The sequence below is a fragment of the Abramis brama genome (assembly GCF_963993115.1).
Source record: "Abramis brama genome assembly, chromosome: 25".
Classification (NCBI taxonomy): Eukaryota; Metazoa; Chordata; class Actinopteri; order Cypriniformes; family Leuciscidae; genus Abramis; species Abramis brama.
Genome location: NC_139987.1, coordinates 16,054,839 through 16,068,177, shown reverse-complemented (window position 1 = coordinate 16,068,177; position 13,339 = coordinate 16,054,839). Strand labels below are relative to the sequence as shown.

At 35.4% G+C, this 13,339-nt stretch overlaps 2 protein-coding genes across 2 annotated transcripts; both read left to right on the top strand.

The window, feature by feature from the left end:
- The first annotated feature begins 3,548 nt into the window (after positions 1 to 3,548).
- Positions 3,549 to 7,592, top strand: lim2.1 (lens intrinsic membrane protein 2.1). The gene is made up of 5 exons (XM_084103755.1): positions 3,549 to 3,680; positions 5,071 to 5,263; positions 5,473 to 5,622; positions 6,910 to 7,044; positions 7,309 to 7,592. The coding sequence occupies exons 2-5, from the start codon at positions 5,089 to 5,091 to the stop codon at positions 7,368 to 7,370; spliced, it is 522 nt and encodes a 173-aa protein (XP_083959881.1). The 5' UTR covers positions 3,549 to 3,680; positions 5,071 to 5,088; the 3' UTR covers positions 7,371 to 7,592.
- A 2,403-nt stretch (positions 7,593 to 9,995) lies between these two features.
- On the top strand, positions 9,996 to 11,802 carry bsx (brain-specific homeobox). The gene is made up of 3 exons (XM_084105631.1): positions 9,996 to 10,362; positions 11,195 to 11,385; positions 11,507 to 11,802. Exons 1-3 carry the CDS (start codon positions 10,110 to 10,112, stop codon positions 11,744 to 11,746), a joined length of 684 nt encoding a protein of 227 aa, XP_083961757.1. The 5' UTR covers positions 9,996 to 10,109; the 3' UTR covers positions 11,747 to 11,802.
- The last annotated feature ends 1,537 nt before the right edge of the window (positions 11,803 to 13,339 follow it).

The window sequence follows — 13,339 nt, the reverse complement described above, 5'->3', positions numbered from 1 at the left end:
ATGTTGCTGTAGTCATTCAGCAATTGCTATGCTATGCTAATGCTATCGAAGCATTGTTACAAATGAGCAAGTTAGCATTTACTGAATTAGCTCGTTAAAGCTAGCCAAGTTTCCACTACTAAAAATACTTAAGTTGAGATCACATGAAATTTTAAGTTAAATGTATGAATTAGCTTACTCAAATATTTCAAGTTGAGTGATTAAAATGTGTGAGTAAAAGATAAAAATCTGCAAGTTCTGCTTAAACTTTGAATTTCTTAACTTAACAAGTTTGATGTAACTGATTACCTAAAATTAGTTTTTAATTCCTTTTAGGTTTCTATTTTTTTCTGACTATTGTTTAAATGTCAGACTTTACAGGGGTAAGATATCAAAATTGACTCAAATGTACATTCTTAAAGGGATAGTAAAAATTGGGAACCAAACAACACTGGAGTCCATTGACTTTTATTGAATGGTTAAAAAATATATATAATGATTTGCATTTCCGCTGAAACAACTTTCCTTTTCTGCTGAGGTACTTATGCCATGCAGTTAACTGAAAAATGTTAAACAATAAGTGAATAGCTATTTAGGCATTGTTTTAGCATTTGACCTGACTCCATTCTGTGTGTAAGTATCATCCTTTTACAACATCCAATCAGTTTTCAATAGATATAATCATGTTTTATATATATTTGAATTATTGTTGACTACAAAATGTTCAGTGCTTGAGATTCCTTATACAATTTCTTTTTTTTTTTTTTCTTTTTTTTTTTTAAAGGTATTGACCAAATTGGTTTAGAAGGCCAGACGAAGTCCTGAGCTGTCCATTTGTGAGATGATTCCATAACACTCTGCCTCACTCTAGAGTTGAAAACTTGGCAGACTCCGGAGAACTTCTGAGGAGAACCAACCATCAGTCATAGTTAGGACTAATGATGTGTCCATTTTGACACTTCAGAATCAGTCACGGCAAATTGCTCTGTCGGGAGGGAAAACATTGAGAGAGATAGCCTCGCCCTGATATAATTTGTCGCTGCAAATGACAAAACAGAGCAGAGAATAATATGTGAAGTCAAGTTTAGTGAGAGAGAAAATGGAAAAATTTAGGGTTGTGAGGCACCTTAATGGATATCCTTGCAGCTAGATGAAAATGGGCTAGAGTAATGTGTCCTTAATGTGAGCCAGCCGGGTTTCTCGGAGTGTATCAAGAGAAAGGTGCCCTGTCATTTCAGCTAGCAATCACTTAATGGGGACGGTAAATCTCAACAAAATGGACATGCACTGTGTGCTATTTCTGGCTTCAGCAGATGGAGTGAGTGATTGGCTCTGGTGAAAAAAAAAAAAAAAAAAAAACAACGGAGAGGAAAAGTAAGTTGGAAAAAACAAAGAGGACGCAAAGAGCAAAAAAAGCAATCTCTGCCGTCTGGGGTCTGCGTGCTGTTTGTGTTTTGCAAAAGTGCAGAGACAGTGACAGGAATTTCAATTATCTAATTACGGCAAAATGAAAAGACATAAATGTTGTGATTTCTGCTGTCTTTCATAGATCAATCTAATGTGCGCTCACATTGAAAATCCAGCAAAATGGAAGAGGCAAAGTGAGGCAGCGTCTCTTCAAATCATGCAATTAAAATGACAAATTAGTTTCTTGATATATTCATCTAAGTGGTTAAGTGGAAGGGTTTTATTCCATACTCAGTGCCGTCGAGCAGGGATGGGAGGGAGAATCGTCTGCATGCTCTTTTGATTAAGGCAGCCGCTTAAATGCCGGGAAAATGTTGAAAGCACTTGCCATACAAATTAGCCAACCGAAGGCTGCGGAATGAAATTCTAAAGAGTTGATTTAGGCATTTAGGGGGGATGCGCCTGGCAGCTTAAAGGATTCAAAGACATTTCTCAGGCAGTGTGCATTATGTTGGAGGGGTCAGGGCTGAAACTGGTTCGTGTTTTGTTCCATTATGAAAGGACAAACCACTGAAAGGGAGACACTGGAAACAGAAATTATTTCAATATCCGTTTTTGACCCAAAAGTAAACTGGAAGAGTTATTAGCTGAACATGGTAAAGACAATTCATGGACTATCTATCTATCTATCTATCTATCTATCTATCTATCTATCTATCTATCTATCTATCTGTCTGTCTCTCTGTCTGTCTATCTATCTATCTATCTATCTATCTATCTATCTATCTATCTATCTATCTATCTATCTATCTATCTATCTATCTATCTCTCTGTCTGTCTATCTATCTCTCTATCTGTCTGTCTATCTCTCTATCTATCTATCTATCTATCTATCTATCTATCTAAGTATCTATCTATCTATCTATCTATCTATCTATCTATCTATCAAGTATCTATCTATCTATCCATCTATCTTTATATTCATTCTATATCTGTCTTTGCATACCGTTTTCTACAGAAAAGATAGCAGTGAAAATAAATGCATGCAATTTGATAGGACTGGGGTTGAGGTTAGCACTAGTGGCATTGCATTTTTGTCATCTGTCATGTAACTGGCCCACAAAGGTACCAAGAATCCTCTGCAACTCTATTAGGAATATTCTTTACATCCACAGAGTAGCTACATTTGTTATCATTAATGTTTGCTTTAATACACGTCATAACAAATTCATCCTCTGAAAAGCCAGCTGCATCGGAGAAAGAAATGCTTCACTCATATTGTCCACTTTGATAGCTCAGAATGATATCAAATGCCCCTCTGCTGCCTCAGTTGAAATGGAACAAAATAGGCGGTGGTCTATAAAAATGAAGTTAGACGTAAGTACGGCACTCACATCTTTGAAAAAAACCCTTTCCTGTTGCATTTTGTAGTCGTCAATTGGTCAGAGCAACTTGCTCTAATGCAGGTAATGGATCCACTGTGGTCCTTTCATCTTCGGGACCATGTGCGGGAGATGGGAGAGGAACCCTTCTGGAGGAGAAAACAACTCTAACACACATAAGGGCGAGGGAAAGCAAACCTAAACTAATTCTCAAAAGTGCGGTTCGACTGAAATGTTGAGGAAATCGGAGATGTTTTAGCATATTGCGTAGATCTGGGAAAGCCTCCGAATGAATGATGGTTATTCATATTTAATCTATAATACTCAAGTATTTTTAAGAGACCATTTACATTAATTCATTCAGCAGATTCTTTTATCCAAAGCAGCATGCCTGTAATTGTATTTCATTTCTCTTGTATTATCACTTTAGGAAGAACTCAACCTTTTGATATCCACTGTGGATCTTTTAAATGTGTGGTTCATATAAAAGAGAGCACAATTTCATATGTCTAGATTGGTAGCAGAACAAGAAAGCACACACAATAAAAATCTAATTTTGTTTTGAGAATTGAATTGTTCCATGCTAGGCCCAACAGCAATCCAGATTTTCCGCTTGGCCTCTTCCCAACTATAGGGTGGTTAGCGGCGCCCGCTCAATGGAAAGCCTCCAGTCATCAGGATTTGTAGATAGTTCTGTTTCTTCAGCAGATTCCAAAATCACAAAACTATAGCCCTAGCTGATTGGCTGTGTTTTTGCCTGTTCTTTTGTTTCAGAGCTCTGCTTGGCCTTTCCCCTGTTCTCTCTATTCACCCGCTAAACGCTAGCGCTAAGAGCTGCTGGAAAGCTGCCTGTACTGCCATTATAGGGCCCTGGTGTATTTTATTTAGACTTTATTAAGGGGTTTGATAAAGGTAAGTGTGACTACTTTTAATAGTTATATTATCGGATTGTTTGTTGGAACAGTGGACCTTTGGTGACAGATTTGTTTGTGTTTGGCTGTTTTTGGCTTTTCTGGCTTTCATCAATATACATTTGGAAAACCCTCCAAGAATATAATGACAACATTAACATCTGTCAGATGTAAAATAATACCTCTAAATTGACTCTAAATTAGCTGCTCAGATAACTATAGATAAAGATATTTCAAGAGAGGTCTAAAATGTATTATTTGATTAAATTGACAACTGAGTTGAAAAGTTTTTAAAAGGCCTATTTATTCAAATATTGTATTATTATTATTAAAATACTGTCAATTTCAGAACCTTTTTGCATAAATAAATTGTTACCCAAATTTAGAAAATGTATTAAATGTATGATGTTAGAAGTTTCATTTACTGTAACTTTTTTGTTAAAAATTTACAAATAATTTATAATGAGCGAGTACATCATGAATCCATCTTCCAAACCGTGTTTTTGTCTTATCCTGAATCATACGGTTGCCTTCGCCTATAATAAAGTGTTTATATTCGGACTACTTTAGACCGAGCTGGATGGCAACCGTTGCGGAGTAGCCCAGTACCTGCGTGATTCGTCATAGACATTAATAAACAGAGAGAAGAACTCCGGCTACAATGTTTTTTCGCAAGACGCATGCAGTTTTGTTTATTAACCGCTAGAGCGCAAAAGTTACATAGTGTCCCTTTGAAAACAAATATATATATATTCATTTAATCAGATTTCAGAGTTTGAGTCACCAAACAGTGTACAAAATAGATGCTTCCCCCCAACCAATTACAATATGGCGCCCTCTACTGAATGGTGCTTTTTTTTTTTTTTTTTTTCACTTTACCTCTCTCGTTTTATATCTCGTTTTATATTCTGTTAACACGATACTGGAAAAATCGCAGGCTAATGAAATAATATGTGATTATATTCACATCAAGAGAATATTTTGCAAAAGGAATATAAAGCACATCAATTCAAGAACAAACTTGATAAACTTGATAAACCAACATGTTGCTTCTTCTCAGTGAGCATTGACCTATTTACAATAAGTAAATCTTTTCCAGCCAGTTCACCTGAAAACTGTTAGCTTTAACCTGAAAAGAAGAAAGAGAGAGTGTGAGTGAGTAGCCTCCTGATACTGACCTCTCAGCTCACTCAGAGGAAGTAATGTGTTCATTACAATGCAATTACAGACACTTACATGCCTCAGAGTGAAGTGCAGTGCTATTGAGAGTAGTCTGCACCGGTCCCTTGATGCTAACACAACCCTGACATTCATGTGTGTGTGTGTGTGTGCATCAATGCACCTGTCCAATGTGTGCTTGTTCATAAATGTGTGTGTGCTTTTGTTTTTAGTCTGTCTGTAGGTGCAGAATGTACAGCTTCATGGGAGGAGGGCTGTTTTGTGCAGGAGTGGGCAAAATACTCCTGATTGTTTCCACAGCAACAGATTATTGGATGCAGTACCGTCATTCAAACAACTACATGCATCAGGGGCTGTGGAGATACTGCATGCCGGGAAAATGCTTCACACACACCGACAGCATTGGTGAGATTTACGGTTCAGCAGAGTCATTAACAAACAGAAGAACAAAAACAACTGAATTTTATCCAACATACTTTAGTTGCATCAAATGCACATTTGACTTGTGTTTTAAAGTTGTTGTTTTCTAGACCTTCAGTTCCACTTTGACTCCATTATTCATGCATTACAAACAAGCTGGTGATAACATGGCCTTTGACCTTCTGACTTCACAGCATACTGGGATGCTACACGAGCGTTCATGATCTTGTCTCTGTTGGCCTGCTTCTTTGGCATCATCATCGGTATCATGGCCTTCATCCACTACTCTTCCTTTGACAGGTTTGATAAAAGCTTTGCTGCAGGCATTCTGTTCTTCATCTCATGTAAGTTGCCTTTTCTTCTGCCTATTTAATCTTGAAATATGATAACTTTTTTAAACAATTTGTCATTTAAATGCTGATTCAAATGTGATATTTTATAAGTGTTTGTAACTAGTTGTTGCAAGTAATCAGAGAAATAGACATGTCACTTATTTTGTAGACACTGTGTTATTGCTTTGCAATTATAATTAAAGGGTTAGTTCACCCCAAAATGAAAATTCTTCCATTAATTACTCACCCTCATGTCCTTCCAAACCTGTAAGACTTCGTTCATCTTTGGAACACAAATGAAGATATTTTTGATGAAATCTGAGAGTTTTCTGTTCCTCCATTGACAGCTATGCAACTACCACTTTGATGCTTCAAAACGTTGATGAAGAGATTGTAAAACAAATCCATATGAATTGAGCGGTTTAGTCTAAAATTTCTGAAGAGACACAATGGCTTTATTTGATTTCATATGCTTTTATTCACATAAACATTCATCAACTCACACATCACTTGTGGTAAACGGAAGCTCAAGCATGTTCGCTTGAAGTGCGAGAACCAATGAGGTTAATTCTTGTATTACGCAACACGTTTGAGTTTCAGCAAGAACCAATGAGGTTCGTTTTCATGTTACGCAGCATGTTTGAGCTTCAGTAAGAACCAATGAGATTCATTCTCATGTTACACAGCATGTTTGAGCTTCGCAAGAACCAATAAGGGTCATTCTCGTGTTACACAGCATGTTTGAGATTCCGCAAGAACCAATGAGTTTCGTTCTCGTGTTGCAGCATGTTTGAGCTTCAGCAAGAACCAATAAGGCACATTCAGGTTCAGTTGAGCTTCTGTTTATGTTCGCTGATCAATGTTTAGTGTCAGTAAAAGCCTAAATTAAATCTGTTCTTCATATAAAGTGATCGAATCTCTTCAGAAAATTTTGACTAAACCACTTCATTAATATGGATTAGTTTTACGAGCTCTTTATGAACTTTTTGAAGCGTCAAAGCGGTAGTTGCATAGCTTTCAACGGAGGGACAGAATGAAAGCTCTCAGATTTCATCAAAAAGAAACGACATGAGGGTGAGTAATTAATGACAGAATTTATGTTTTTGGGATGAACTTTCCCTTTAAATAAATTAGCCTGCAATTTGTGGAACATGGAAATTATGATGTTGTGTTAAATAAAAAAATATGAAAAATACTACAGTATTAAATATTTATATTTAATCATTTTGTTAAATTTATTTATTTACTTAATCACATCTTATTTTTATTTAATCCTGTTCTCTCCTTTTCCCCCACAAGGCTTTTTTGTGTTTCTGGCCATGGCTGTGTACACAGGAGTTACAATAAATTACTATGGTAAACGCTATGGTAACTGGAGGTTCTCCTGGTCTTACATCATTGGCTGGGTGTCTGTTGTGCTCACTTTCTTTTCAGGTAGATAGTCGTTAAAAAAACCCCGCACCTTTAAATTATCTACTTCATTTGTTTATATTTTTCACACAATTTTTTTTTTTTTTTAAATCATATTATTTAAATGTAGTGTACACTCAACTAATTTGTGTCTTTTTTTATTTTTATTTTAAATTGTTGTTGTTGAAAAATCTTATCAAGGGAGGTAAATTGCTTTTGAATCTGAACTAAACAACACAAACTGCTTTTTACTTCAATTAATGTGGTTGTTTTTTTGTTTTTATTTAGGTATTTTGTATATGTGTGCATACCGGATGCATGAATGCCCCAGATCCTCGAATCCTCACTAGAAGACTGGGCTTTATTATCACCAATATTGGAAGCCACTCTAGCACCAAAACACCATTTGGTCATGAAAAAAAAAAAAAAGAACAAAGAAATTGTTAAATAAAGAATTAGAGATAGTATAACAATGTGTGAACACTAACAATCTTTTTGTCTATATTATGAAAAACTGTACAAAACAACTGGTGGACAATCTGAACATCAAATTAAAAAAACATTCAAAATAATATACATCTTTCTATTTATTTCTCCTTCAATCCTTTCTTCATGTGTTTCTTTTGTAATTTCTTTCTATAAAACCAATGGGGTTCTGCAGTCATCCAAAGAAAATTCAATACAATAAAAATTGATAGGCCTACTATCCAGAATATAAAATATACGTGGTTTTATGTAAATAAATTTAGAAGAGTGATCAGATCATTTTCAAGTTTTTTAACGGTAGCCTACTTCGTGTGCAAAGTATCAAACTATATTTTAAGATACATAAGGACTTGGCATTACACAATAAGTTAGTCTAGTTGGTAAACTGCTCTTAGGTGCGCGAGCTAATGCCACAAGCTTCTTACAGAAAAGCACCACTTGGGTGTGACGCAGTGGCGTGCTGTCTCCCAATTTCACTTGATTAAATGGCTATTAAAAGCTGCTTAACTGACTCTGCATGGGTGCGGATTCTATCGACTTCTCAAGTAAAGGCGATTCCATCACCATTAGTACATTTACTTTCGCATTTTGCCATAAAAGCAACTTGTTTCCCGTGATTCGTTAGTAGTGTGGAGCGCAGGTGCCAGAAAAGGTTTCGATTGCAGTGCTCCAAAATCACATTACATCGTTTGAGTAAATTTGCATATACACTGCACGAAATCATTTTCTTAATCGATATTTTATATTGTTTTCAGGAACAGTAAAAAATATAATGCTTAAGCATCATTGAAACAAGATAAATTAACCGCATAAGATAGGCCTATAGGATCATTTTACTTGTTTTGAACATAAACCCCACAAAATGGTTCATTTAAAACAAAAACATTTGATAGGAATCTCATGCTGTAGACAAGCCTAAGTATAGGCTACTTAACAAATACAAACTAATAAATCAGTAAGATCATTGCATGCGTTTGTGAGAGATATAAATGACTAGAAACTCATTCAAACTTAGTAACTCCTATTGTAATTTAGAGGATCTTCTCTTTTCGTTTAAGAGATAGTACTAATGAAGCCGTATTTCACATTTGCAGGAATACTGTGTTTTCGTGACCAATTAAATCTATTAATTAATTTGTTCTTCTAACCCATCAGATCAAATGGAAATCCTGCGGTCGAGGATTACTACTTTCGCTCTAACATCCAACCTAATTACCTAATAGTATTGCTGCAAGACTTCTGCCAATAATGAAACACTTTTACCATTAGCCCCCGTGATTGCAGATGTGATGACAACACGATATCAACAAATTACCGCTCCATCAGTTGAGACGGAACTGAAGCACACTTGTATCCTCGCAGATTTCAATATCTACAATTAAATCCCATTTCATAGAAGCCCTGTTGCCCTGTACCGTAACATGAAATAATAATAAAAATTATACCACACACATGCTCACCAATAAATGAAATAAGAAAACGCCAAGAAATTAGAACCACAGACACAGTTCTCCATTAAACATTATAGGCTAGGCTACTTCAGCAGTCACGTTGTTAACGATATAGCCTACGTCTAGAAAGAGCATTTTACTTTTTCACAAAAGTACGAAGTGGTGAGTTGTTATCTTTATGATTTGTAAATACCCCTATCCTAATTATTTTTTATTTATTTATTTTATTACTTTTTTTGGTTTATAGCCTACAGAAATCCGAGTTAGCATGCAGCGAGAGGGAAATTTTAAATGGTAACGGTCGTAACTGACAGAAGCGGCATTGGAAACCATTTAAAATGTCAAACATTGTCACGCCTTAACACATAATTGTTTATTTATGCAGGGTTATTTTAATAACAATAGGCTACAGAACTCTCGAAGATTTAAATCGCTATAGCATTCGTAACTGACACAAATTGCAGCTGATGTAATCCGTTTTAAATAGCCTATAACAAGCTTTTTATTATTATTATTATTATTCTAACCACGATAATTTGTGATTTTGGGTTATTTTAAAAATGAGATAGCAATCCAACAAACAGGGTTAAATCAGAACTCGCGGAAACCATTTAAATTGTAGGCTAACTGTCGTAACAGGAGCTTCAAATGGATTGTAACAGGTGCATGCGGTGCATTATTCTGAATTCTTTAAACGCAATCAGCCAGTGTTAGTCCTTTGTTAAGGTTCTTGACAGGTCCACGCGCCTTTTAAGCCAGTGTACAGTGAAAGTGCAGGCTTATGTCTGAGTGACTGTTGCGGGAACAAGGCTCTTGTAGCGAGGCTTTTTCAGCACCACAGGGATCGAGCGACCCTGCTCCTGCCGTTCCTCCCGCCGCCCGCATAATTAATCCATAAAGAACTCATTCCATTCTCCGCCCAGCCCTCGCGCTATTGGCTGAGTGTTAATCTACTTCCTGATTTGCTGCTGTCAGTCTCGATCCAAATAAATAGTAATGTATACCTGTACCAGCATGCACAGGTTGCCAACCAAGACTACGTTTCCGCTTTTAAGCTCCTGAAGACTGGGACCAACTGAGTGATTTTGTTTGCGACACAGGCATCTAAAAAGCCTCACGGAATTGCCCGTGTTTTCTACAAAAAGTTTTGAAATGAATCTGAACTACACATCTCCGGTCCCCCAGATGCCGACTCAAAGGTCAACGTCGTTCTTCATTGAAGATATTTTACTACATAAGCCTAAACCTTTGCGAGAGGTGTTTCCCTCGCCCTTTTCAAACTCTCTTGCCTCCCGGATGCCTCTTTTAGAGTATGGATATCCCCTTATGCCTACACCGATCCTGGCTCCTCATCCGCATCATCCACTACACAAACCTGAACACCATCCGTACTTTTTCGCATCCGGTAAGTAGCCTACATTAAATTTAAACTCAAACATTTACATTAAGAAATCATGAATATAATTAGGACACTTAATATTTTTGTGCATTTAATGCATGTATTGGTGCTCACATATTGGTGTATTTTTGTAAATATATGACCGCTATAACATAAACATCTAAAAATCATTAAAATGCAGGCCTACATGCCAGTTAATATTTAAAAAAACAATCCATAAACTGAACCCTAATTGTTTAGTTAAAAATAGGCCTATGCTGCAAATTAACAAATGTGATTCTTGTTGAAACATTTAAAGTAAAAATTATAATTTGATGTGGTTCAATACACTCTCAGAAAATAAAGTACATAGCCTAATTGTACCTTTAGGGGTACAATGGCTTGTCACTGGGGCTGTACCCTATTTTTAAGACAATATTTTTAGTTAGAATTCGAAAGAATGAATCCTTAGTAACAGTTGTAGCCTACATATTTGAAAGGCGATATTCATAGATTAAAGAACCATGTTATTTCTCTGAGTAAATATAAATATAAAATAATATTAATAACTAATAATAATAATAATAACAACTGTATGATTTTATTTATTAAAAATCACCTATCGATAAAAAAACATCTGTATTTTTTTCTAACCGATGTTTAAAAATAATTTCTATTAAAACAACGTCTTATTTTTTCCAACTTATATTGTGTATTTTTACACTTTTTTTCTACTTTAAACTAATTTGTAATTCACTTGGGTCCTTAAAATAGGTTGAAATATAAACGTGAAAAGTTTACTGTAAGGCTGCAAGATATTGAAGAATTAATGACTATCAATATGTTTCCATTGCAAAAGGAATGCAGATGCCTGCGTTATTTCAGCATCATCCGGAATTACCAGGGAAGCACTGCAGACGCAGAAAGGCCAGAACAGTGTTCTCAGACTCACAGTTATCAGGACTCGAGAAAAGGTTCGAGATCCAGAGATATCTGTCCACACCTGAGCGCGTGGAACTGGCTACGGCGCTCAGTCTATCGGAAACACAGGTAATGACGTTAAATATTGTTTAAGAATCCAGACATCATTTTCAAGATCTTATATGTGTTTACATACAATTTAAACGAATCAGGAGTTTATTAAGGCATGTACATCGTTTGCCTTACGCAGGTAAAGACCTGGTTTCAGAACCGAAGGATGAAGCATAAAAAACAGCTGAGGAAAACACAAGACGACCAGAAAACCCCAAATGATGTAGACAGATCGCTGGAGAACACGAGCGAGAGCGAAATGCACGAGAAAAGTACAGACGGTAAAAACGGCATGAGTCCGGACAGATACACGCTGGACGACAATGAAGATGATGTCGATATTGAAGATGACATTTGCTCTCCTGAACATTTACTTTAGTATTATCACCCTCATGAACAACAACAAAAAATTACATTAATTTCATTTTTTTTTTAGATAGGAAATTATATATAGGTTTTTTTTCGTTTTTTTTTTTTTTTTTACATCAGTCTATATAGCTATACTGTTCAAGCGCTTAAGAATTTTTTTGGATAACTGAAGGACATAAAAATAATGCGTGGTCATTCAGCATTATTATTATTATTATTATTATTATCATTATTATCATTTATCACAATAGTTATGGCTTTGTGACTGACGACTCTGATCATTTTTGTAAATGTGGATTTAATGGTACGTAATGTACTGACAATCTGTAAGATTTATGATATTTACTTGCTAAATAATCATTCAAGAAATGTAACAATTAATTTTCATTCCAATTGAAGTGTAACATTTTACATTTTCAGCACTTTAGCGGGATGATATTGGTTGTTTTGTTTGGCATGTGGACTGGCATATTTATGAACTCTAAAACTGTGACTTGTCATTTGTTAAAACTAATAATGTATATAAACAATGTATATTGAGTGAATTATCTAAGATAATCCTTAAACGAGCAGCGTCTTCTTTCTTTGTGCTTTGAAAGCCTCAATATTTCATTCAATTCATGAAAGCTGCGCGTACAATTTCGAGCACGAACAATCTTAAAATAAAGGTTATTTATTGTCATCGATGGTTCTTTGAAGAAACTTTCACATTCATGGAATCTTTCCATTGCACAAAAGTTTCTTTAAAGTGGGGGGTGGGGGGGTTCTTAAGATTATTAAAATGTTCTTGACGATGAGAAAAAAAATGGTTATTTTAAGAACTGTTCACTGAAAGGTTCTTTGGGGAACCAAAAATGGTTCTTAAATGGCATCGCTGAGAAAACCCCATTTTGGAACTTTTATGTTTAAGTGAAGAGTAACGAATGGTACTAATTATTACATTACAACAGTAATAATAACATCAACAAAATAAGAGTTATATTGGCCGAATAAAAATAATAAGAAAACGCGTGGAATAAAATCAATCGATTTGTCAATAAACAACTGCTTGCATCATAGCTACAAAATGGCACATTTATCTCTGTTTTTTGTTTCTCATCTATTATTGATTTAACAAGCTTTTCTGTATTATTTATACAAACTTAATACATACATAATGGGACTGACTCACTTTAAGCAGCCTATTGTTCTCAGTGGTTAGTTGTTAACGGAATAAATCCCTGTTCTTGACCGTGCAGCAGAGATCTGAGCCTGAATGTATGATGAGCATATTTTTGTATTGTGGGTTTGGAATTCGTCGTTGATCATTGGAATTGTTCTTGGACAATCGATAGACATCAATTTGTCCTTTGTAAACTCACATTATTGACTATTCATTCACCTATGATATGTTAAATTCAGTTTTATAATGCTTCTGTCTTCATGGGCTTGGTGTTATGTTAGGGTCGCTTTCATTTTTCGCGATTTAAAAAAAGACTTGGCCTGCATTTAATTACAATTATTCGTTTAAGAAGAATTTCTGTCCGTAATTTTCATATTTCAGTGCTTGTTGTGCAGTTATCAAACCATCAATGTTTTTACAACACTAAAGATGTGTGAATCT

What these genes read in the sequence shown, in the direction of transcription:
- lim2.1 (XM_084103755.1), top strand. Translation starts at nt 5,089, where the DNA reads ATGTACAGCTTCATGGGAGGAGGGCTGTTTTGTGCAGGAGTGGGCAAA. An exon ending in CACACACACCGACAGCATTG is followed by an intron (nt 5,264 to 5,472) that starts GTGAGATTTACG and finishes CTGACTTCACAG; the next exon opens with CATACTGGGATGCTACACGA. An exon ending in CATTCTGTTCTTCATCTCAT is followed by an intron (nt 5,623 to 6,909) that starts GTAAGTTGCCTT and finishes TTCCCCCACAAG; the next exon opens with GCTTTTTTGTGTTTCTGGCC.
- bsx (XM_084105631.1), top strand. Translation starts at nt 10,110, where the DNA reads ATGAATCTGAACTACACATCTCCGGTCCCCCAGATGCCGACTCAAAGG. An exon ending in TCCGTACTTTTTCGCATCCG is followed by an intron (nt 10,363 to 11,194) that starts GTAAGTAGCCTA and finishes CCATTGCAAAAG; the next exon opens with GAATGCAGATGCCTGCGTTA. An exon ending in TCAGTCTATCGGAAACACAG is followed by an intron (nt 11,386 to 11,506) that starts GTAATGACGTTA and finishes TGCCTTACGCAG; the next exon opens with GTAAAGACCTGGTTTCAGAA.